We start from the raw sequence: 26,601 nt of genomic DNA, 5'->3' as shown, positions 1-26,601 counted from the left end.
AAACGTTGGAAACCAACGTTTGCCACGGACCAAACATTGATTTCCAACGTTTGGCCATGGTCCAACATTGGATTTCAACGTTTGGCCATGGTCCAACGTTGGATTTCAATGTTTGGCCGTGGTCAAACGTTGGAATTCAATGTTTGGCCGTGGTCAAACGTTGGATTTCGTTGTTTGGCCGTGGTCAAATGTTGATTTTCATTGTTTGGCCGCGGATTAAAGTTGGTTTTCGTTGTTCGTCCGCGGTTGATCGATGAAAAGTAATGTTTTGCCGCGGTCGTTTATTGAGTCTCGTTGGAATTCAATGTTTTAGGCATGAATTACTCGTTTTTACATGTTTTTCTTTCGTTTTACGCAACTTATGTTGTTTATTAATCCTTTTTATTGTCTTACTATAGTCCTTATTGCTTGTAACAGGAATCGTGGGAGGATTTTGGCGAGAATCCAATTGATTACAACCCGTTGTTCGAGACTAATAAAGATTTCAAACGCGTGACGATGCTTTCAATTGGGCTCGAAAAATCGCATTCGAGAATGGGTTTGCTTTGGTTAAAGCAAATAACGGAGCTAAAAATAGGAAAAAGAACGGGTTGTTGGCAAGTTATTTTCGATGTAAAAGACATGGTAAACCAAAAGAAACGGACGATCTTGAAAAGCCAAGGAGGTCGCAGAAGTGTTCATGCAAGTTTCGTATTCGTGCCGTTCAAAATTTCGTGTCTAAAAATGATAAAGAGACGGTGGTGTGGAACATTCTAACCTCCGAGGGTGGTGGACTACACAACCACAACGTAGCCGTTTATAAGGACGGGGATCGGCACTTTGCGGGATTGGATGCGGAAGAGAAGGCATATGTTAGGCAACAAACATTGGCCGGGGTTCAACCGAGGGATATTAAAAATGGTCTTCATTTGAGATCCCCGATAAACCTCAACCGTCAAGCACCCAAATCGTATAATGAAACAAGGAAAATTAAGAAAGAAGAAATGGGTGAAAGAAACACCGCTCGGCAAATGTTGGCTCTAGCGGTGGCGGCGAAAATACGTCCACTTCTACGAGATTTCTTCCGAGGAGTCAAAAGAGTTGACTCACATTTTCATGGCTCATCCTGAAGCGATTAAGTTGTTCCGGGCTTATCCTTATGTGGTCCTCATGGATTCGACTTATAAAACCAACATTTACCAGAATCCACTCATTGAGATGGTTGGTGTGACACCCACGGGATCGTCCTTCTTAATTGCATGTGCGATGATTCCTAAGGAGAATGACGTGAATTACCGGTGGCGTTGAGAAAGTTAGCTGCGATTTTAGATGCCACCGGAGTTGCGTCCCCTGCTGTATTTGTCACCGACCGGGAATTGGGTTTGATCGGCGCTCTTGAGCAAGTATTTCCCAGGCCGAGCATTTGTTGTGTAGATGGCATGTGAACAAAGCCGTCAATGCAAAAGCCTTGACAACATACCAAACTGAAAGTATGAGGAAATTTGTCATCTCAAATGATGAAGATGGTTGGTTTAAGGTGATCAATTCTACCACCGAGGAATCGTTTCAGCGTGCGTGGCAGTGTTTCCAACGTAAGTGGCCAAAAATGGTGGATTATGTACGGACAAACATGGGGTCCACACGCAGGGAAGTTCGTTTTATGCTATACAAACGAGGTCTTACATTTTGGTAACACGGCAACTTCCCGTGTTGAGTCGGACATTCTCTATTGAAGGCTTGGTTGAAGTCAAAGCATCTCACACTTGACTCCATGTGGTCCCGTATCCACGGCATGCTTGAAAGTCAACACTCGAAGATTAAGAAAGAACTCGAAGATGAAATGAGTAAACCTAGGAGAACATCTCGTACTTTCTCCTTATTGCAAGGAAACGTGTCTACTAAGGCCATAGAGTTAATGGAGAAAGAACTTACTAGAGGCCTTGGTTTGGGTATCGGATTGAATAATCGTTGCCGACACGTGATGCGAACGACTCATGGATTACCTTGTGCATGCAATTTGGTATCTTTGCACGGAAAAGGTAGGAGGGTCCATCTCGAGGATATTCATGTCTTTTGGAAGACATTGGTGTATGATATTCCTCAACAAATGCCGAAAAATGACGGTGATTTATGGGATGAATTAGCGAATGATATGAGGCAAAGTGACCCGGTTAAACTAAGGGCGGCCATAGACTTGTTGCGTGATTTCCAGCACCCGGAGGACCAAGAGATTTTGCCACCCCCTATTAATGAGCACCCGAAAGGTCGTCCAAGAGGTTCAACCACTAGAAACAGTCGGGTTTTGAGCATGCGAGAAGGAAGTTCGGGACACCAAGTACTCATTGTTCAACAAATGCAGAGGTTCAACAAAGAATTGGTGATTTCGAATCAGGAACTCCCGGTGCTCCTTTGGGAATGAACTTTACCATTGGCTTTATATCAACATGGGTCAAACGGTGGGGTATACCTGAGGTTTTGTGGGGCCACTTCGATGGTTGGGTGGATGTTGGAGATGACGGTCATTGTGGATTCCGGGTAATATCGCACGCCCGCCAGGCCGAGAGACAGATTATATAGTTATGCGGGAATGGTGTTCGAGGGAGATGAGGTCCGACTCTATCTACGCAGAGTTATATGGAGGTTTTCTATCACCACTCAGCGGTATGTCGGGGTTAGATTTAGCGATTCGACGAGTTGAGTTTTTTCAGCAGATTGGTTGTGGGCAGGACCATTGGATGTGTAGCGACGATTTGCTAGTTTTTGCAACGATGTTCAACTGGACGATATGTGTGATTGGTCATACACTGCGAGACGGGAAGAATGTTTGGGAAGGAAGTTGCAAAACTATCATGCCATTGAAGACCCGAGTTGAAGGCCGACTACCGTGTGGTATTTTGTGGTTTGTCCTACATCATAGCCATTGGATGCGGTTGCATTCTAGCAGCCCCCTTGAGAGTCTCCCTATGCCGCCACTTGATCCCTCTTGGTTGACCTTCCGAGATCCCAGTGTCGTTCACCTAGAGACTTTGTACCAACATAACATTGAGATTTGGCAAGCGTTCATGTTAGAAACTCCGAGAACACGTCGTAGAAGTCGGTGTCCGATAGTGCGACGATTATCTCGATTAGTAGTTGTTCGCATTGAAAAAACTATTAAGTTCACTTGTGTAATGTAATATATTAATGAAAATCATAACAATTACTAATTTAAATGTTACCGTTATAATTCAAATGTTACCGTTATAATTCAAATGTTACCGTTATAATTCAAATGTTACCGTTATAATTCAAAATAACCGTTATAATTCAAATGTTACCGTTATAATTCAAATGTTACCGTTATAATTCAAAATAACCGTTATAATTCAAAATAACCGTTATAATTCAAAAATAGCCGTTACAATTAATAAATAGCCGTTACAATTACTAGCTTATAAATAGGCCATTCTATTTCAATTTCAATCACAACATCCAATTCTAATCACAACATCCAATTCTATTCACAACATCCAATTCTAATCACAACATCCAATTCTATTCACAACATACAATTCTAAAATGGATCTCACAAATGCACAAAAAACCAGAGTTTATCAAATAAGAATCGACCTAATTGTTCAAAATTTACCAATTCTAATTGAGCGTCTTGAATCGGTGCTTCCCGTGCCACCGTATGGCACATGCTTGAAGAGCCTCCAATTGGTAGCCTTTGTATAATTTTACAAGGAAACCGAGAAGATGTGCTAACTCCAAAGAATTACAGATGAGGTTGTCTCTGATGAAGCATTAACCGAGAAGATGTGGGAGTTTCGTAGGTTAAAAAGTGACATCTTAACATATTTTGAGCGCATTCTCACCGTGATCGATTACCCAAGACTATCAGACTTATGTCTTTGGTAGAGTCCGGAGCCAAGGAATTCTATATCTCTACTTGAATGATTTGTTGACTGAATATATGTCTACCCAACCTGAAGAAATTGAGGTTCATGACCATGAAGAAGATAAGGAATCGTCGTCTTCATCATCGGAAGATAATTAAGTTCGATAGTTATTTAATTATGTTATGTTTTAAGTAATAATCGTTTATGGTTTGGGGTTTAGGGTTTAGGGTATGGGGTTTAGGGTTTAGGGTATGGGGTTTAGGGTTTAGGGTATGGGGTTTAGGGTTTAGGGTATGTGGTGTTGTTGTTAGTTTTAAATTTATGTTTTAAGTGATTTATGTTTTAATCATATTTTTAAGTGCTTTATGTAATGTCCTTGTATTTCAATTAATGAATGTTTTAATTAAATTATGTTTAAAGTCATTTAATTAAATATCGTTGCATTTACTTAAATACCGTCTCCAAACAATAATAAAAATAAAACATAAAAATTATCCATACAAAGACACTAAAAAAACCATAAAAACATCATCCAAACATACATAATCCAACGAAATAGAAAAACATAAGAAAATGAAAAGAAACTAGTCATCATACACGTCTGCATAGTAAGGACGCAACCCCTCAAACAAATCCTCTAGAGTCTCTCTCTCGGTCTCCTCATCATCTTGCTGGAAGACCGTCTTCAACTTACGACTAACAGCTAGGGCGACTTACGGCTCCTCATGAAACTCGACAGGCCGAAAATGGACGCGGTGTGAGGGGGGATAAAAGTAGGGGTGTGAATGCTCTACATACCAAGTCATGTATCCCTTAGTACACTCGAAAGGCATATATGCCTTCTTTGACAGGTGTCGGAGTTGTATGATGGATATCTCGGACATCCATGTCCTATCGGGCTCTTGCCCGAAATCCAGCCTGTAAGACCCGTTCGCGGGCCGAGACTCCTTCACCGCAATAGGCATCGAGGCCGGGACATCCTGACGGTACCCAAACTGACGCATGCATCGATCCGGCTGGTACGGCTCTACTATATCAAGATGTCCGATAAAACCCGAGTAAAGCGATACTCGCAAGCTCCCGAGGACGGTTCCCGTAAGGCAACCATCGGACATGCTCTGCCGTAAGATCGTCCAAACTATGACGATACAACTGAAAAGTACGAGACTCGCCCTTACTCCGAGGCAAGTTGGCCCAACCCTCAACAAGAGGACGGTCCTCAAAACAGAATCCAGCACCGGGTCGGAACCTGGGAAAGTACTCGTATATCCACGCCTGGAGTAACGGTAGACACCCACTAACACCCAAACTATCTCGGCGCGATGCCATCCCTAGCCGCCGTCGGTACAAGTAAGCCAAACAAGCCGCACCCCAAGCATATGAACCAACCCGCTCAAGACTATCAAACAAGGGCAACAACTGAGCGGACACCCTATCACCACTCTTATCCATGAAAAGAGTGTGACCCGAAGAATATCAAGAGGTAAGCCCGTAACGAGTCATGCTCGTTCCCTAGGTAAACAACACGACTCAACTCCGATGTTAGTAAACCGCCATTCTTGTAGAGCGGTGGTACAACATCGGACTCAGGAACTCCATAAAACCTCGCAATCTTGCCCCGCAAACCACTGTCATCATCCTCGCCCGAACCGGCCACAAGAACCCGATCACCACTAACAGGTATCCCAAGAATATGCTGGACATCATGGAGCATGATACTAATCTCTCCAAAAGGCATATGGAAAGTGTTAGTATCCGGTGCCACCTCTCGATAAAAGCACTAAGGAGGTTATCATCTAGACCGGTGGTAAAACACCCCTTCAAAACCCCAAGCCCGCTCGCCTCTACCCTAGCTGCAACACCCTCAGTGAGAACCATGTGCCTAATCTCCCTCGCAGCTTTCGGCCTCTCGTAGAGCTTGATCCACGACCTCATATTCTCCGGGTTAGGGTCCGACCAACTGTTGAACGCAACGTGACCACCAAAACTCCGTAGGGTGCTAATGTTCCTAGGACCACCGAGAACGGGCTCTCTCAGGACCCAAGAACTATCCCTACTCGGCCTCCTCGACCTATCGGTGCTAGAGGACTCTCTAACACTCGAGTAACGTCCTCTACTATCCCGGCCCAACTTCGGACTCAACACTCTCGGCGGTGCGGGTTCGGTTGGACCACATACTCTCCGGCGTCCTCCTCCTCCTCCTCCCCTGGAACCGCCGTCATCCGACGGCTCATCATCTCTATCATCTTTAACTACCAACCTCCGAGACCTCGCCTCCTCCGACTCGCTAACGACGTGACCGGGAGTAGGCATCATAACCATACCGGGCGTCTCTCGAAGTGGGGGTGGCTGCTTGTGGGCTCGCTTAACTCGCAAACGACGCTGAGCAGTAACATAACGCCCGGCGAGTGCGGTCGTGTATGTTAGGCGGAATCGGAGCATTCATGATTGCCTTTCCTCTCTCATTTCGATCTGCCATCTGCATTAGGAAATTGGAAGTTGTTAGAAAACACGTTAATCGACTAAATATCATATAAAGTAACAAAAATCGGCAAATAATAGCATAAAACACGGTTTTTTAAAAAAAAAAATTAATTTACCGCGGACAAACATTTTTTTTTTTTTTTGGACCGCGGTTGAACAAAAAAATCCCTTACTTGACGGTGGCTAAACATTTTTTTTTTTTTTTTACCGCGGGCAAACATTTTTTTTTTTTTTAACCGCGGCCAAACAACGAAAATGGATGTTTGACCACGGCCAAACCTCCAAAACCAACGTTTGACCACGGTCAAACGTGAGAATTAAACGTTTGACCGCGGCCAAACCTCCAAATCCCACGTTCCACTGCCCTTTAACGTTGGAATTCAACGTTTCACCACGGCCCAAACGTCCAATTCCATCGTTTGGCCGTGGTTTCGCCAAAAACGCAACAAATTCACTCCCAATCCGATTAACAACAACAAATTTCGACTCAAAAATAAATCCCAATCAACTATATTTCGCAAACAACATATAACAATACCAAAATTTACATAATAACAATTAATTAACATGAATTTTAATAGAAAAACTATCAATTTCTAAACTAATTCAATTAATTTTAATAAAAACCTAACACATAACCTAATTTCAATTCTAAAACAAAATCTAATCAATTTAATCGATTAACAATAATAATAAAGGAAACAAAACAATTTAATTTCATAGTTTAATTCAATTACATTCAATTTCTAAACTAGTTTAACAAAAAAAAAAAAAAAAAAAACGGCACTTACCTTATGTAGCAAATGCGGCGGGGGCGTGTGGTAGCGGGGCCGTGGTGGTGGCAGTCGCGTGGTCGTAGCAGCGGCGGGGGTGTGGTAGTGGTGGTGGACGAATGGATTGAATGTTGGTGGAAGTTGAATGTTGGTGGAAGTTGAGTTTTGAGTTAGAGAGAATAGAGAGAAATGGTGAAGTGAGATAGCAGGGGCAATGACGTCTTTTTTATGAAAAACGTCGTCGACGTTTACTAAAACGTCGTCGATATTAACGAATCCGGTATAAAAACTGCCCTATGGCCTATGGGTGAGCTGCTAAATAAAATGAAGCGAATCGGATGCTTTGCTATACAATTATAACGGTACATCTCCTCAATAAGGATTTGGCAAGTGCAGCATGAATGGTTATTTAAAAACTGCCGTCTCGATATATATGAAGATATTCTCTTGTTTTTTTAATTCTTGTATTCAACAGCAAGCTTCAACATTGAGAATACATATTGCATGGAAATGGCGGTGCTCGTCAATTTTTATTTGAAGTGAAATCGAGTTAGATATTTCTCTTGTCCGTTGTTAATTCAGTGATATCGAGTTGGATACTTGTTTACCGGTTGTGCTCGTCAATTGCCTGTTATTAAATCAAATCATTTCTTTGATGTTGTTCTATTGGGAGTCACAGTAAGTCTCTATTCCAAACTTTTGCATAATGATCGGTTTGTCTCATTCCCAGTACCCTAATCTCTCTATTCAGCCACGAGACACATACAAATTAAATGGTCAAATATATACATGTATCTCAAGTTGTCCTTAAACTTATACTTATACCGGTGAGATGATAATTCATGATAAATAAGATACTCCGTAGTAGATAAAAAGTTTTTGCGGAACCACTTTTAAAAGCGTGTTTGTTCAAATTTGTACTTTTTAAGGCCGACCGCTAATTTTTTCCGGCCTATCTTGTCTCTTGTTTTCAAAAATACTCGTATGTTTTTTTGGTATATTTTTAAAAGAGAGACATAGTACTGGAAAATGACTACCCTCAGCATTTCCGCCTTTCTCTTCTGATGTCAAAAGTTAATCTTGACGTGTATATACAAGACCCATACAAATGGTCAAATATATACAGCTTGGACTTTTAAAAACACCAGAAGTGGAAACAAACAAGGTCAGCTACGGAATAATGATTATACTGTATGAGTATAACCTTTGTTATTTTCGTCCAATTCAGGTGTTGGTCCTTGTTAAATGGGTCATGCTTTGAGAAAGAGCGTGATCGTAAACAAGGAAGGGCGGCCGGTTTCTGAGGAATATTTCATCAGAAATGGTGGTATTTTACTCGAAAAGCAGCTTGCTCTTAGCCGTGGTCAAGAAAACGGAGCAGTGCAGCTGAAAGTTCTGTCAATTAATGATATTGAGAAAGCCACAAACAACTATAACCCTGATCTTGCCCTTGCTAATTCTCGTTGTGTCATCTACAAAGGAACGATTGACGATCAGCTTGTAGTGGTCAAGGTCTTTTGTGAAGTTAAGGTTGATCCGAAGTGGGTTGATTTCTTCTTAACAGAAGCTGCAACTGGGATGGTTTTAAACCATGCTAATATTATAAAGCTCTATGGTTGTTGCCTTGAGACCGACATACCCATACCAGTGTACGAGTTCCTACCCAATGAAGGCCTGTACAATCATTTACATGGTGCTTCCAATACTTTACAGTGGTGTCATCGTCTGAGGATTGCAATAGATATTGCATATGCACTCTCTTATATGCATGTTGCCTTTTCAAAGCCGTTGGTTCACCGGGATGTTAAGTCGAGGAGTGTCCTACTAGATAACTCATTTTATGCAAAGTTGTCGAATTTGGGCAGTTCTGTTACCATTACTCCTGGTGACAAGTCCCAAAAGTGGCCTGTTCGAGGGACTTTAGGGTATGTTGATCCTGAGTATATCCAAACACATGAGGTGACAGAGAAGTGTGATGTGTATAGCTTTGGGGTATTGATGTTGGAGTTGTTGACCGGAAGAGCACCAAAGGTGATGGCCAAGTCTGGGTTGGACTTGGTTGATGTCTTTATTTCAGGTGTGAAGAGAGATCGGATGAAGGAGATGATAGATGGCGCAGTGTTAGATCAGGTGAGCATGGATGAGGTCCAAAGGTTTTCGAGACTTGCTTTGACATGTGTGTCGAAAAAGGGCACAGAGAGGCCTTCCATGGTTGAAGTTGTTGAAGAGTTGTGGCTAATACAAGGCCGAGGTAATAAGTGAATTATGAACTCCTTGCTGTACCTCCAAAGTTATGACAAAATAAGCTAGAAATTTGATACGTTAGCATTCCAATATGTAGTCTTTTCAAATACAATAAATCAATAGTCCAGAAGTTATCTGGAAGCTCTGTATTTATGCTTTAAAACAGGAGAAAGACTGCAGTTATCCAACCTTAAGTTAGTCCTATTTTACTATAGGTGGGAGCCTACAAATTTCTCAGGTAATATTGTTGTTGTTGCGAGGCGAATTGTTTGTTATTCACCGGCATAAAGCTCAGTCTCCTACCAGAAATAGTTCTCCTCATCAGAAGCTGTGCTTTTTGTTGTGCACATATGATTTCTGTCATACATGTACATCCGAGTGTTATATTTGTATTAAAAGGAATGTCATGTTAATTAGTGATGTACATTCAAATTGATGCGTAAAACTACCAGAGATGAGAAGCATATCATAAGATTACGTGAATAAGATGCAGGATAGCTTGAGTAGTTTTCAGAATTTCGAATAATATACTTGTCGTAAATGGACCATTGTCTTTGGTGGGTTGTCAAAAGCAGTTCAAGGTTAGTGAAAAAATCAAAGTGAATTACCTTTGTTTTCCTCTTTCAAGGCTTAATGCGAGATTAAATCTTGTGTCTGTCAGTGCTGTGTCCTTGTTTTCTGATGGGTGCAGCTCAATCAAATAAGAGGAAGGCAACTGAAAATTGTATCTGAGGAGTATTTCAAAACAAGTGGCGGTATCTTGCTGTAAAAGCAGATTTCCTTTAGCCAGGGCCTTTACATAAGAGGAGGGCATCTGAAAATTGTATCCGAGGAAAAGATCAAGAATGCGACCAACAACTATGATCCGAAACTCGTTATTGCCAGTTTTAGTGAGGAAATCATCTATCTACGAAGGCATTGGCGATGACAGGATTGTAGCCATCAAAGCCCCTGAAGTCCGTCCGTGGATCCCATACGTGATCTCTACTTGACTGAGGTGTCTGTTGAAATGTTGATATGTCATGATAAAATATGATGATAATTTATGCGTGCAGTCCACCAATGATGATTTGTTTATCAGTTGTTACCAAGGGCCAAAACCTTCATCAATACTTACATGCTGTCCATAAGGCACTTTGGAAATCTCTGAAATGGAGCAATGACTTGAGCATTGCTACTAACTTTGCTTATGAATACTACTGGTTTCTTAAAGCAAATGGTTCACAGGGACGTCAAGCAATGACTTGAGCAATGACTGATTCCTCTGGCGGGACTGCTTCTGATGCCACTTCTTAACTGTAAAAATTTCATTATGCAATCTGACCAACATTATTCGTTTCTTCTATGGTAGTTAGCATTCGTATATTATGAATTAGCTGCTGACCTACAATTCTCTACTATTTTTTTTATTTTTAATTTGTATCATCTTGAAATGGCCTCTCCACATAAGGCCGTAAATGCCATACAGACGTACATGAGATACAATCTAGAAGACGATGAGCACATTTTATCTAAGTTTTAATATTAGGGAAGAATTGAAGCGAGCAGAAGCTGATAGACCGACATTAGTAAATGTTTGAATTGTTGGACATGTAATTGTACAAGACCAATTGTCGGTCGTTCCTTGTCTCTATATTCATTTAACTGGTTGTTTCATATAGTTTGAATTTTTAATCTGATGTTGATGGAGGAGTAGTTGGTCATTGAAAATATTAGACAGTAGTTTGGTAACAATGATTCTCGAATAATGTCACATTCATAGAGTATGGTTGCAAGTCTTGCAACTCCCTTTCATGAATACATTTGTAATTCAAGATTCCGGTGCATAATCAATCATGCATTGTTCAGTTAATAATGAGGGAAATATGGTTATATTTGCTACTTGTGTATATATAAAGATTGTTCAAGTTGGAGAGTTGGACTCTTATCAGTTACAAATCAACGTCAAAACCTATCTGGATATCGCTTGTGTTTTGTTACGGCAAGGTAATCTTATCAGACATAAGTACTTCGTATATATTACTCCCTCTATCTCAATTATTTGCTTACCCGTTTTATTTATTGTGAGGAGTATTTTAATCAAAAAGTTAAACAAATGATTGGGACAAAGGGAGCAGTACGTTCAATAATTTGTTGGTTGGACAACTTCATTTGATGATGAAGTTTGATCTCAGTTTTGACAACTTGCTATGATATGGTTCCCTCTTTGTTCAATCGCAAGTAGTTGGAAAATGAACAATTACAAGTAAATTTAAAATGTAGTCACTCGTAAATGTTGGTTCGTATTGACTTTGGGTGGCTCGAATTTGAGTCGAAAAAATAAGGTTGGCCATGAATGGATGTGGTTAGATCACGGTTGTGTTGTTAGGATCGAGATCCTACTTTGAATTTGCGAGCTTAGTAGGATTGAATCAGTAGTATAGAATCGTGGAATCGTAAGATCCTATAAATTAACTAAAATACATTGTGTTATCAAAATATGTTACGATTTCGTGTTTAAATATCAACACGCTATTATTGATAAGATTATAGAAGGGAGATTGCATAAGGGAGAATTGTATTATTGAGTTGTGTTATTGATATCATTAGAATGATCGGTATTTATAATACCTTACAAGAAACCCTAAGCACTACTAAAATCCTAGAGACAGCCACCGTGACGTAGCCGTCACTACTAACCCTAATGGGCCTACTATCATCCTAATACCCTCCCGCAATCGTAAAGGCAGTAAGTAGTACGAACTTTACGATTGGAGAAATACAAAGAAAATATAAAAAGAAAAAATGAAATCTTCAATCTTCATCTTTTTCGATCTTCATCAATCATCTTCGTCTTCGAAAAGTGGTAAGATACGAGGATAAAGACTCGCTAGAAATTTCTTCGAACAAGAACGTTAAGTTTTTCGGACTTGTCGAAAGTATGAGTTAATTTGCAGGAACCCTAATCGAACCTGACAAATATCGATAAAACGGAAAATTATCCGTCAATTTTAAGATCTGGAGAACGTTAATTTTTTCGGACTCCAAATAAATCAAGTACCACCTTAGACGACGTTGAATGATTTTCATCGGATGTCAAAGAGAATAGGATTTTTTTTCTTCCTTTTTTTTGAGAAATCTGTCGATGCCATTGATTAGGGTAATTGGCTAAAATCAAGGTGAGAAGCAGACAAGGTGTCGTTCACCATTAGAGTTTTTTTTTTTTTTTTTTTTTGATTTTTTTTTTTTTTTTTTTATATTTCTAAACGAATCGTTGTAAAATCCCGCCGGTGAGCGCCATAACTTTTCGCTCACCGGCAAGAATGCGGAAGCGGTTTTCTAGAGTCCTCAAGAAAGAGGCTCTGATACCATGATAAGATTATAGAAGGGAGATTGCATAAGGGAGAATTGTATTATTGAGTTGTGTTATTGATATCATTAGAATGATCGGTATTTATAATACCTTACAAGAAACCCTAAGCACTACTAAAATCCTAGAGACAGCCACCGTGACGTAGCCGTCACTACTAACCCTAATGGGCCTACTATCATCCTAATAATTATCTTTGGAATGTGATCACAAATTCTTCATGTTTATAGTAATTTTCTATTGTAAACGTCAAATATAAATTTTAAAGTAACGGAAAAATGAAATATTAAGAATATAGGATCGGTCAAGATTCAACAATAAAAATTTTGTGAGAGAAGTTGAATCGTAAGATCCTATCTAGGATCGGGATCGTCATTATTGGTCACCAATTTTTGAATCGTAGACTCTTAAGATCCTCTATCTAGATCGGAGTTAACAACAATGGGTTAGATGGGTTCACACGTGTGTTGGACGGTACTTCTTTTTGGGCTAAATGAAAAAAATGGGAAAAGTAATGCAGTGATTGATAGGGTAAATACTAGGTCGTTAATACTAGAAGTAACTACTAAATTAACAATTTATAAAGCCAAACTATACTCTAGATTACTCTAATTGTTAAAGCAATATAGTTCAAGTAAGGGTCGATCACAAGAGAAGGGCTATTAAACTAAAGACTCGAATTGTAAACTATTGAATACTTACCTTAGACTCTACTACCAATTTAGGCTCTAATGGCAAGTTTATGAACAAACAATAGTTATTACCAATGACAAACAATAGATGAACAAAGACAGGGGGGGGGGGGGTTAAATACAATGTAAAGTTGCAATCTTTTTCTAACAAGCAATATGACAAACACTTGGTGAGCAAGAAAATTCAATATTAAAGAGGACTTGGTGTAATCCTTCCTTAGTAGCCAACAAAGATAAAGTTTGACTCTTTTATAACTCTCTTCTTATTATCCACCCAATACTATCAAATCAAGATGTTAACATACACAAATTAAACCATCCATGTATATCCTTCAAGTTTAACAACAACTCATTAAACCATGAATGCAAATCAAACATGAGCATTAAGAGTGGTGTCAAGATAAGAAGCTAGGATCAATTCTCACAAGATTAAACCATACAAATGAGAAAGGACAAGAAATTTCCTACTTATTGCATGAATCCTTTAAACCAAATCAACATACAAGTGGTCTATACCCAAACACGGATTCATCACTTGGATATACCATCACAATAATATGAATACAAAGGATAAACTATGCAAATTAGGCATAAGCTCAGAGGATACCTGCTACATGTGCGCTCTCAGAACTGAAACCATTGAGCATGTTTTCTTTGATTGTGAGTACAGTAAAGCGGTAATAGATCTGGTAGGACAGCAGATTGGAGTCCAACTACCTACCCGAGACATTCTGGAATGGAGGTCGAACAGAAGGGGATCGAAGCTCAAAGTTGACCTGGAAAATGCCATCGTCAACGCGTGCACATACCACATATGGAGACATCGGAATCTAAGCAAATTTGAGTTAACTCTTATGAATCCCAGAAAGGTGGCGGATACCATCACCGAGGAGATGAAGCTTAGATTGAGGGGTATTACTTTGATGGTTCCTGACAACGAAAAGGGGTGGCTCCGCCGCTTGATTGGTGATAGAGGGTAAAGGGTGGAGACGAAGATGGAGACGGATGGTTGAGGAGACAGATCGTTGAGGTAGAGGAAAGGAGATGATAGAAGTGATGGAGGCAGATAGTGTTTGATGGGAGAGAAGTGAAGATAAGATTTCTATCTTATTTTGTTGATAAGTTAACAGTTAGTTTGGGCATTGCAAGAGTCTGAACTTTGTTTTGCTTAGGAACGAGCCCAATTCCTTTTTCTCATGATGTTATGGCCCGTTTCCTTTGTATGGTGACACTTTTTTTATATTAATATACTTACATTTTATCAAAAAAAAAAAAAAAAAATCAACATACAACAAGCTTGCTCCAATTAATCCTAGATAGATTAAACCATTTCTCTAGACTTTGCAATAGTTGAACAAATAACAAGCATGGATGGCCAGCCCAAGCATAAACTCATTCAACATACGAAAATAAGCACAAGGAAAGATCAATGGATAAATAAAAAGAGATTAAAAGAGTCTTACACTACCAAAGTTGGAAACTTTGGATGAATTACACCAAACAAAGAAGGATTTAGCCTTCAATAATCTTGTTACAACCCACAAAATGAAGAAAGATTAACATTCAATGTCAAAGATTACACCTTTCTTCCTAAAATACCAAGTTCTCTCAACACACAAGTTTTTGAAATTATTGCTTAACAAGATGATTTTTAGGTCTCCAAAACATGAACTATATATAGGGCTGCACCCCCATCTAGGTTAAACACGGATTTGGCTTGCCTCACAATCATTAAGGACGGTAGATCAACTTCACAAAGCTGAGGAAGACGCAGGCTGCGTCACACACCGCAGGCCTACGTAAAACGACGCAGGCTGCGTCATATGACGCATGCTGCGTTCTGGACTGCCTCTTCGCTCCAATTCTTCACTTCTCACATGATTTCTTCAATACTTAGCTTCCACGCTTCCTATCAAGGAATGTCGACCCCGAAATTGGTTCATGCAAGGTCGTCTCCGCGTGATTGCTTGTCTACGAGTGTGGCTAGAGTTTCATGCTCGGGATTTCGGGTTCTCCTCTCATACAAAGCTCCACACATGAGTAAAAAAACATTAGTCATGACAATCATTGGGACGGGAAGATTAATTCATTATTCCGACTAAAAGGACCCTTAATTTAAACAAACACGGCCTAAGAAGGCCCTAGTGACTCGACACTTTTCGACTCTATCAAAATCTCCCACACTTGAACTTTTGCTCGTCCCGAGTAAAACTCAAGGAAGGCATTTGGGCAAGTCCATAAGTGAGTGTGAGGTTGAATGATCACTCTTCCCTTTCCACACCCTTCTTATATCCCCCTCTTGAACAACCACCAATAAAAAGGAAAATGTAGACTCAAAGTTTTTGACACTCTCTCTTCACTCACTCCCCCGCCTTATATCTCCCTCAAACAAAGACATGACATACCACCAACTCCGACTCATCATGCAATTTCACCCTTCTTATCTCTCCAAAGTAGTAATGGTCACTCTTGCCTTATCCCAAGGCAATAGCAAAGTGACCTCTATATCATCCTACCACACACCACTTATCACCACTTATAACACCCCCTTATCACTCAATACATGAGAAATGCGCTACTTGGTTGGCCAAACTTCATTAAGCATCAACAACACAAGTAGCCAAATCAAAAATCCGCCAATTTGGGACAAGTTCTTGTGACTCAAAATAAATTAAATCCTAGACCTAGCCTCCTTCCAAGACCCTCCTTATCGCTCCCTTCTTATCCCTCCATCTTTTTGGTGCTACATTTTTCAATCTTTCCATTTTTTTTGTTGAAAATCCCTCATTTTGCTTAAGGCGCCCTTTCGGGTTTTCACCTTAACTTTTCCTTACCTCTCATGGTGGCTCGCAACTCGTTTCTTCATTTTGCCCGGAATGCCCTTTCGGGTTTTCATTCCGTCCTCGGCCACCTTCCCAATCTTGCCTTAGGTGCCCACCCTTTTGGGTTTTCACCTAGCCGGGATTTTCGTTTTTTTTTTTTGAAGCATCAAAACATGAATGTACATATATTACAAACATCTCACTCCCCCACACTTAAATCACACATTGTCCTCAATGTGGAGGAGTGCCATCACCTTCTCAAGGATAGTTGTTGGAGGGGCCCGAGCCTTCACCTTGCTCATATGCCCCGTGGTTTCTTCTTCTTCTTTATCTTCTTTCTCTTTCTCTCTTTGCCCTCTCATAGGCTTCATCAACTTGAGACTCATTAATGGTTGATTGGTATTGGGGTTCATTGTGATGGAGGGACATGTCAAAGAGGCCTCGAATGAGGCCGAAGGAGTCTTCTTGTGCTCGGGCGTCATGGTAGGAATCTTCTACATATTGGTGGTGCCTTTCATTTTGCACCCCAAATTGACGACTTACTTGCTCCATCCACTCATTTTGAGCCCTCCACATAGCTTGGTTATTCTCCCAAAGCTTGACTTGTTGTTTTTGCCAAGTGAAGGACTCCTCTTGCCATTTGGCTATCCCTCAAGCATTCTCATTTGGGCCAACTCAGCCTCATCCCCCAACCGTTTATGCTCCTCAAAAGCATTCTAAAATTGCTCCAAAATCTCCAACCTTGGCCCATATTGTTGTTGCCAAGTATGGGAGCTCTCAACCCTCCCACTAATTGTCTACAAAGTCCCCCGGGTGTCTTCAAAATATTTAAACATTTGATGTTGCTAAGGTTCCATGGTGGGATTTGAGGAACCTCCGGCTTCATGCATTGGAGTGTCTTGTAAAAAAGTTGATTGCAAACCCGGTTGTTGATGACTAAACTTCCATCCTTTCAATCTCCCTCTCTTCTTCTCTTATTTCATCTTCCCTCTCTTTTCTTTGTCTCTCCTCAACCATTTGAGCTACCCTCCTCTTAGATGGTGCTTCTCCTTGCTCTTTCTCAATGTCGGGATCCCGACGGCAATAGAAGTGACGAGTCGTGGGTCCTCTAGGGAGGGGTGTAATGGGAGGTAACCGGAGATAAGACAACCCATTGTTTCCAAGCCAATGTCCCGAAAGTGTTACCGTGGGAAGAATTCTAAACATATGACACTCTTGAAGGGCGAATTCGTTGTAGTAACAAATGCCCTTAACTTCATTTACCACTTGACTTTCGGAAATGTGACCATGGAAATGGCGAACAAAGAAGGTCACACGTCCACCACAATGAATATTTCCACCCGCCGTTTTCAATTTGTGATGCAAGCATGTATCCATGAATAGCTTAGCCCAATCTGTAATGCCTACCCCCTCGGGGAGCATAGTCCACAAATAAAGTTTTACCGTCTCACTCACCTTGGTTGGCTCTCCCACGGCCGTGAAAAGTGTGATAAGGAAACGGGCAAGTATGCGGAGCGGTGGGTTAGTTAGGGCGGAGATTTTGTCGTCTTTGGTGGTAGATGTTTGGTCGGTTAGTGCATCCCAAAAATCCACGATGGTTCTTTTGCTAGCCATGATGGGTTCGGGATTTTTGGTTATCTTTAAAATCTCCCTCACTTGTGAAAGGGTGCACTCATGCTATTTTTGATGAATTCTAAATCTATAGGAACGCTCACCATCATCATCCATGTCAAGCTCGGTCAATGTGGTTAGAAACTCGTAAGTATAAGACCGGTATGTTGTGTCCCAAGTGTCATTGTGGAGATAAGCCTCTAACCCCACCTTAGCAAGTAAAGGGAAAGTATAGTCATAGAGGCTAAGCTTTTTCAAAGTGGTTGGACACAAGAATTTTGTAGTAACAACATTTTGTGGTTTAGGGGAGAAAAATTTGTTCCAAATTTTTAGTTGGGCGGCAGTCATTCCCTCATGACCCATGAAAACTTCCTCAACATCCGAGTTGGATACTTCGACCACCCTTTTTTTCGACTTTCCTTTCCCAAATAACCTTGAAATCTTAGGGGCCATCCTACACTTCCTTACAAGAAAAAGGCAATGCAAATACCACTCAAAATAATGTTTCACTCAATGAGGCAAATCAACAAACACTTGGTGTGCACCACTTTGCAATGTCTCAAAAAGTTGTGTTTGATGATTTCCTCCACCTCACCCAGAAAAGTTTTTCCACCAACAATAAATTTAACAACAAAGAATCAACAAAAATCCTATAATTGGACTAAACAAAGCAATTTTCGGATCATGTAAGAGCATAAAATTGAAAGTTGAGTTCGGTTGTTATACCTCCCCGACTTCCACAAAGCAATGCTCCTTGATCCTCCTAGTTGCTCCCAAACCCGTCTTGGACCTTTGAATTCCAACTCCAAGCTTGAATTAAAGGATTTTCGAAAGTTAGGGTTCTTGAGGTTTTGGGGAAAATCTGTCAAAAAGTGGTGATGGGAGGTATTTGATGGTGGTAATCACAAAATTGAATGATTTGTGACAAGGGGAAAGGATTGAAGGTGATAATTTGTGGAATTTGAGGGAAGTTTAGGGATTATGATGGTGAGTTTGAAGTGGTTTTTGATGAAGGCAAGGATAGAACAATCCGGAGATATGAGGGAAGGTGAGTGTCGTGGTGTTTTGATGAAAGAAAGGTCACTATTCAACTTGGGACGCAGGCTGCATCAAACAACGCATGCCTGCGTAAAACGACGCAGGCTGCGTTTGCGTCTGCCCGTGTGCTCGAAATTTAGCTTTGGAATTTTTCTTTCTTTTGCTATAGTGAGTCTCCCCCACACTTAGACCATCCTTCACACTCCACATTGCCGAGTCGACCCTTTTCAACGCGTTTTCCCATGCTAACTAGTCCATCAAATCTCCACAAGAGCATTAGTAACTTTCATATATTTTGATGCAATTCATTTTTAACAAGGATTGAAATCATAAGAATTTAAATGACATAATGCTATGTTTGGGAACCTTGAATTGGAATCGAATTCCGGAATTGAGATATTTCAAGTGTTTGGGAACCCCTAGAATTTGGAATTGGAATTGACTCAATTCCTTGTTAATTCCAAGCTAATTAAAATTTGGGGTTCTCAAATACCTACCATATGGTAGTCATTTCAATTCCATCACTTTTTACGTTTTATTTTGTGACAAAAATTTCATCAAAATATTTTTATTTATGATATTTTTTCCGATCGCAAATATTTTTCGAGACAATATTTAATTTTTTTCAAATATAAAACATCCAATGACCTCGACCCATATCCGTCTCGCCCAAGTTCAATTCCAATTCCAATTCCAATTCCATGGGTTTCTCAAACGCAATTTTGGAATTGGATTTGGAATTGAATTCAAACATTTGAATTTCTACAATTGAAATCATGAAAACGAAATCAATTCCGTGTTTCCAAACGCTAACTAAATGTAAATTCTACCTATGAAAACGGTAAATTCTACACTAGAAAGAGGATATTTACAAATTTGTGCCGTATTTTTAATGTCGATGGCTCGACTTAGTCATTGCTTGAAAAGGTTAATCTTTGTAAATTGGATCCTCTAAAAGAAGATCCTCTTCACCTTGCAACTCGACTCCCTTGAAGTAGTGCTTCAACCTTTGACCATTAACCTTTATCACTTTTCCCGAGGTCGGGTTTTCCACCTCCACCGCTCCATGTGGAAAAACCTTCTTGACTTTGTAAGGCCCATACCATCTTGACCTTAGCTTGCCGGGAAAGTTCTTGAGACGACTTTGAAAAACCAATACATCTTGTCCCTCTTCAAAAACCCTTCTTGTTACCATCTTTTCATGCCAAGACCGAGCTTTCTCCTTGTAAATGCTAGCATTGTCATAGGCGTTTTGCCTAAGCTCTTCCAATTCTTGAATTTGAAGCTTTCGTTGCAATCCCGCCTCATCGATATTTTGATTGAAACCTTTTATCGCCCAATAGGCTTTGTGTTCAATTTATACGGGGAGGTGGCATCCCTTCCCATAAATTAGCCTATATGGAGACATATCGATTGGGGTCTTATAAGCCGTTCTATAAGCCCATAGAGCATCTTCAAGCCTTTTGCTCTAATCTTTTCGGTCGGAATTGACCGTTCTTTCCAAGATATGCTTAATCTCTCGGTTGGACACTTCCGTTTGGCTGTTTGTTTGGGGGTGATAGGCCGTAGAAACCTTGTGGAGGACACCGTATTTTTGAAGCAACGTTGTTATCACCTTGTTGCAAAAATGTGTTCCCTTATCACTAACAATGGCCATAGGAAATCCGAACCTTGAAAATATGTTTCTCTTTATAAATGCTTTCACCGTCTTTGCATCATCACATTTCGTGGGGATGGCCTCCACCCATTTGGAAACATAATCAACCGCCAAGAGGATATAGAGATATCCATAAGAATTAGGGAACGGTCCCATGAAGTCTATCCCCCACACATCGAAAACCTCCAAATATAGCATTCGTTTTTGGGGCATTTCATTTCGTCGTGAGATGTTGTCAAACCTTTGGCATCTATCACAAGTGTTGATGAAGATGTGAGCATCCTTGAACAAATTGGGCCAATAGAAACCACACTCTAGAATTTTCCGTGCCGTTCTTTGAGGCCCGAAGTGACCTCCACAAGCATATTCATGGCAATGATTTGGGATGGATGGTATCTCCACATCCGGAACACAACGCCGAATGACTTGGTCTTGACACATCTTCCATAGGTACGAGTCATCCCATATGTAGAATCGGGCATCGACCTTGATCTTATTTCTTTGACTTGATGATAAAGAGGTTGGAAATTTCTTAGTCACCATGTAGTTTACCAAGTTGTCATACCATGGCTCCGTCATCCTCAAACTATAAAGAGATTCGTGAGGCAAACTCCCATCAACTACCCCCATTCGTTGCATTTATTGATCATTAAGTTGTAGTCGACTTAGATGGTCGGCCACCACATTTACCAATCCCTTTTTCTCTCTAATCTCTATGTCAAACTCACTTAGGAGGAGAACCCACCTCATTAGTCTTGGTTTGGTATCCTTCTTGCTCACAAGTTGAGTGATGGACTGGTGATCGGTATAGACAATTACCTTGACTCCTAATAGGTATGATCGAAACTTCTCTAGAGCATATACTACCGCCAAGAATTCCTTCTCGGTTGTAGTGTAATTTCTTTGGGCATCATTGAGGAGGGATGAGGCATATTGAATGACATATGAAGCTTTGTCATCCTTTTGTCCCAATACGGCTCCAATGGCAAAATCGCTTACATCGGTCATGATCTCAAAAGGCCGATCCCACTTGGGTGCTTGAATGATTGGCGCCGTTACAAGTCTCTCCTTCAACAAGTCAAATGCTTTCCTATAATGAGCATCAAACACAAACTCCACATCCTTGTGCAAAAGTTTGCACAAGGGGTTAGTGATTTTGGAGAAATCCTTAATAAATCTTCGATAAAAACCCGCGTGTCCCAAGAACGACCTCACGTCTCGAGTATTAGATGGATACGGCAAGGTTTTAATCACATCCACCTTAGCCGTATCCACCTCAATCCCTCTTCTCGACACTATATGTCCTAACACGATCCCGCTACTCACCATTAAGTGACACTTTTCAGAATTTAAAATGAGGTGAGAGTCTATGCACCGTGATAGGACCATAGCGAGGTGGTCTAGACACCAAATGAGTCCCCATGGATGGTGAAGTCATCCATGAAAACTTCCAAAATGCGCTCCACATAGTCCGAAAAGATGCTCATCATGCATCGTTGAAAAGTGCCGGGGGCGTTGCACAATCCAAAGGGCATGCGGCGGTAAGAATAAGTACCAAATGGGCAAGTAAAGGTTGTTTTGGATTGATCCTCTGGGTGAATGGGGATTTGAAAATACCCGGAGTACCCGTCCAAAAAACAATAGTACTCTTTCCCTCCTAACCTTTCTATCATTTGATCTAGAAATAGTAGGGGCAAATGGTCCTTCAAAGTGACTTGGTTGAGGCGGCGATAATCGATACACACCCTCCATCCCGTTTGTAAACAGGTGGGGATCAATACCCCTTGGGTGTTTTTGACTACCGTCACCCCCCTTTTCTTAGGCACAACTTGAGTAGGACTTACCCATTGGGAATCACTAATGGGGTAGATGATTCCCATTTGAAGGAGCTTGATGACTTATTCCTTCACCACCCCCATCATAGGTGGATTGAGTCTCCTTTAAGGTTGTCTCATGGGCTTAACCTCTTTCTCCAACCGAATCTTGTGCATGCAAGTGCTTGGACCTATTCCCTTAATATCGGCAATGCTCCACCCAAAAGCTTCCTTATGCTTTTTCAACATGGTAACTAACCTCTCTTCTTGCTCTCCCTTGAGTTGGTTTGAGATGATTAATGGAAGGGTATTGTTTTCTCCCACGAAAATGTATTTGAGGTGATTTGGTAGAGGTTTTGGTTCATGTTTTGGGGGTTTTAAGACAGAGGGTAGTGGTCTTTCAAGATTAGCATCTAAGGGGAGGAAGGGTGAAAGGGATTTATGTTCTTGAAAAGCCAACATTTCAGCCACAACCAGAGAGAAACACAAGCTGCGTGGATTGACGCAGGCTACGTTGTATGACGCAGGCTGCGTCCCAGGCTGCCTCATGGACTTCCTTTTTGCTCTTTTGACAATGCTTCCCCATCTTCAAGCTCTTCTTCCTTGTCCAAGTCTTCCGAATATTCCTGCACATCATGAAACAACACTACCCGCAAACCCTCTTTCTCCAAATCGTTGGTGAGGGCAACCTCAAGAGGGTCCCTTTGACATAAATTATACACTTGTGAAACAATTGGTTCAATGATATCTAAGAAATAACATGAATGTGAATCACTAGGTTGCTTCATGGCATCATATATGTTGTATGTGAGTTTGCTCCCATCAAATTCCATGGTGAGGTTCCCATTAGACACATCAATCTTGGTTTTAGAGGTCTTCATGAAAGGCCTCCCCAAAAGGATTAGAGTGGCCCTTGAGTCGGCTTTCATGTCAAGAACATAGAAGTCGGCCGGGAAGGTTAAGTGATCTACCTCTACCAACACATCCTCCACCATTCCCTTTGGGTATATGTTTGAGCGATCCGCAAGTTGGATCACTACGTCGGTTTTGTTCAATGGTGGAAGTCCCAAGGTCTCATAGAGTGTATAGGGCATAACATTGATTGATGCACCAAGGTCTAACATAGTATGATTGAAAATCTTGTCCCCAATAGAGCATGGTATGGTGAACATTCCCGGGTCGCCACACTTTTTGGGAAGTGATTTTTTAAATATGGCGGAGACATGTTCACTTACCCGTACTTTTTGGGTTCTCTTCCTTGGGTTTCTCCTAGGTGTACAAAGTTCCTTGAGAAACTTTGCATACCTCGGAACACCTTTCAAAAGATTTATCAAAGGGATGTTTACTTCACACTTCCTAAAAGTTTCATAGAGATCCTCATCTCTTTCGAACCTTTTAGAATGTGTGAGAGCATTAGGAAAAGGTACCTCCACAACATATTCTCTTTCGATCTCCTCAATTTGATTCTTGGTGTTGTTGCTTTCTTTCTTTTCTTTGTCATTGCTCATTGGACTCTTTATTTCTTCTCCATTAGCTTTTGAGGGTGTCTTTTTCTCTTTTTCAACCACAACCTCTTCCTCAATTTGCTCTTCAATGTCAATTACTCTTTCATGTGACTTTGCCTTTCTCTTTTTCTTTGGGGGAGATTCTAGAGTTCTCCCTTTCCTCAATGTCATTGCACTTGCATTTTCCTTTGGAGGAAACGTGGTAGATGGGATTGAATTGGAGTTCTTTTGATTTTTCTTGGCCATCTCTTGTGCAATTTGGCCAAGTTGGATCTCAAGGTTCTTCACCTTAGCATCATTTGCAAGCTTGTCCGCATCCATCTTGTCAAACCACTTGGTATTTTAGGCTTGCCCTTTCATGATCATCTTAAACATCTCTTTTGTAAATAATTCTTCATCTCCTAGAGAAGAAGAGCCCCCTCCTTGTTGGAAGTTCTTGTTGTTACCTTGGAAATTCCCTTGATGTCCTTGGTTTCCAAATTGGAAGGATCCTCCTTTTGCTTGTTGAAGATTGTTGTTTCTTTGATAATTTGTACTTTGACCTTGTTAGTTGGAGTTCCTCAAGTGATTGAATTGGCCATTTTGAAAGCTTCTTGAGGTATCCCCTCCCCAAGAAAGGTTGGGGTTGTCCCTTGACCCAATATTGTAAGTGTTGCCACTTGGGTCATACTTGTAATACCCTCCCCCATTGGGGTTCCTAGAGTTATATTGACCATGCATCATGGCACTCACATTTTCCTTATTTATCCCTTGTTCTTCCATGATGGGACAATTCTCCATCGGGTGTGGACCTTGACAAAAATTGCACTCCATATTAGATCCTTATGCTCCTCCTTGATTGTTTCTCACTAGTTGAGCTACCATTTTTGTGAGATCATCCACGGTTTTATCAAGCTTGTGGTTGGAAGAAGAAGGTGACTCAATGGAGTTAAGAGTCTTTGACCCCCGGCTTTCTTCCATAGTTTCTTGTGCTAGCGGCCAACCTTTCTATGATCTCATTTGGCTCCGCCACGGGGTAGTTGTCAACCCCGCCACCCGTAGCGGCATTCACCATAATTTGGTATTGTTGAGTAAGACCATCACAGAAGTTGACCAAAAGGTCATCACCACTAAGACTATGGTAGGGACATTGAGCAACCAACTTCTTGAATCTCTCTCAATACTCATACAAGCTCTCACATGCATCTTGTTCCGGAGAAGTGATGGCTTTCTTTGCATGGTTATGTCTTGAGTCGGGGTAGTATTTTTCAAGAAAAGCTGCTTTCATGTCCTTCCAAGTACGGATTGTACCCGGTTGGAGGTAAAACAACCAATCCTTTGCCGCATCTTGTAGTGAAAATGGGAAGGCTCGCAACTTAAATTGGTCCTCCGTGACCCCATTGGGGATGGCACCTTCGCACATCATATGAAATTCGGAAAGATGGCGGTTTGGGTCATCTCTCGCATGTCCATGGAACTTTGGAAGGTTGTGGATGAAATAGCCTTTTAATTCAAAATTAGCATTAGCCCCCATGGGCGGGTAGGCTATACATAGAGGTTGAGTGTCGTAATTTCTTACCCGGAGCTCCCTAATAGTCCTTGTATCATTAGCCATTTGTGGATATTCTACTTCTATTGGATCAACCGAGAGGGGTTCGAAGTCTTCCTCTTCAACTTGTCCTCCCCTTGGAGGACGTTGATACCAAGGGTTGGTGAATAACCAAGAATATTCCAAATGTGTCTTCTTCAATTGGAGTGAACTCACCACCTTGTTGGGAACTAGACATAAACCTTTACACTAAACAAGATGGATTAGAACTACCACTTAGGCCCTGTTCTTTCTGGCTTATTTTTAGCTCACTTCAGTTCAGCTCAGCTCTATTCGATTCGATTCATCGTTTAGTTCACTTTCACTCTATTCGATTCGATTTAGCTCGATTCGATTCGGCTCGGCTTCACTCACTCGGCTATTCAATTCAATTCACTTCATTTCACTCATTCACTCCATTCAGTTCAATTCAGCTCAGCTCACTTCAGTTCAGCTCCACTAAATTCAGCCAATTTCAATTTTGCAAATCTTAAACTTAATAGTTTTTATTAATATTATATTATTATTATTATTATTATTATTATTATTATTATTATTATTACTATTATTATTATTATTATTATTATTATTATTATTACTATTACTATTACTATTACTATTATAATTTATTATTAATTAATCATCCTCATTATTGTTATTATTATGAATATTATGGTTATTAACATCAATAATATTCATATTAATATAATTAATACTATTACTAATATTATTATTAATAGGAATATGAATATTAATTAATAATCATATTGTTATTAACATTGTTAATTTTAATATTACTATTATTAATACCTAATTATTTTTTAATATACGAACGTTACTCTTCACATACACTTTTTTCATAACGTTATATTTTGTACCTTTTTCCCCTAAAACTGAACCAAGTGAACTCTTAAATCAATATCTTTCTCTAAAACTTAATTTAATTGCTCAAATGACTTAAAACTTACAAGATGGATTCTAATTTAGCAAATAATGAATTAATTTACTTGTTACTCCTATCAATTATTAATATTATTTGTTGAGTTTTAATTAATCAACAAAATTTTATTTATTTGTTAAAAATGAAATTAGGGTCTGTCAATTTTTATTTATCTAATTAATTAAATTAGGATTGTTGGTGCTTCGTGGTGGCTACCTACTCAGTCAAATTAGGATGATAAACGG

General features: G+C 40.3%; 1 protein-coding gene and 1 long non-coding RNA gene across 2 annotated transcripts in view; one reads left to right on the top strand and one right to left on the bottom strand.

The window, feature by feature from the left end:
• Positions 1 to 499: 499 nt before the first annotated feature.
• The window catches only part of LOC141646035 (uncharacterized), a 65,038-nt gene continuing 38,936 nt past the window's right edge, over positions 500 to 26,601 (bottom strand). The window contains exon 3 of the long non-coding RNA XR_012545297.1: positions 500 to 717. This is a non-coding gene — a long non-coding RNA (uncharacterized LOC141646035). The remainder of the gene's footprint in view (positions 718 to 26,601) is intronic.
• Positions 8,308 to 10,275, top strand: LOC141646034 (wall-associated receptor kinase-like 2). The gene is made up of 2 exons (XM_074454132.1): positions 8,308 to 9,368; positions 10,053 to 10,275. The coding sequence occupies exons 1-2, from the start codon at positions 8,363 to 8,365 to the stop codon at positions 10,091 to 10,093; spliced, it is 1,047 nt and encodes a 348-aa protein (XP_074310233.1). The 5' UTR covers positions 8,308 to 8,362; the 3' UTR covers positions 10,094 to 10,275.

The sequence above is a fragment of the Silene latifolia genome, chromosome 3, assembly GCF_048544455.1.
Source record: "Silene latifolia isolate original U9 population chromosome 3, ASM4854445v1, whole genome shotgun sequence".
In the NCBI taxonomy this organism is placed as follows: Eukaryota; Viridiplantae; Streptophyta; class Magnoliopsida; order Caryophyllales; family Caryophyllaceae; genus Silene; species Silene latifolia.
This window is presented reverse-complemented; position numbering and strand designations above follow the sequence as displayed.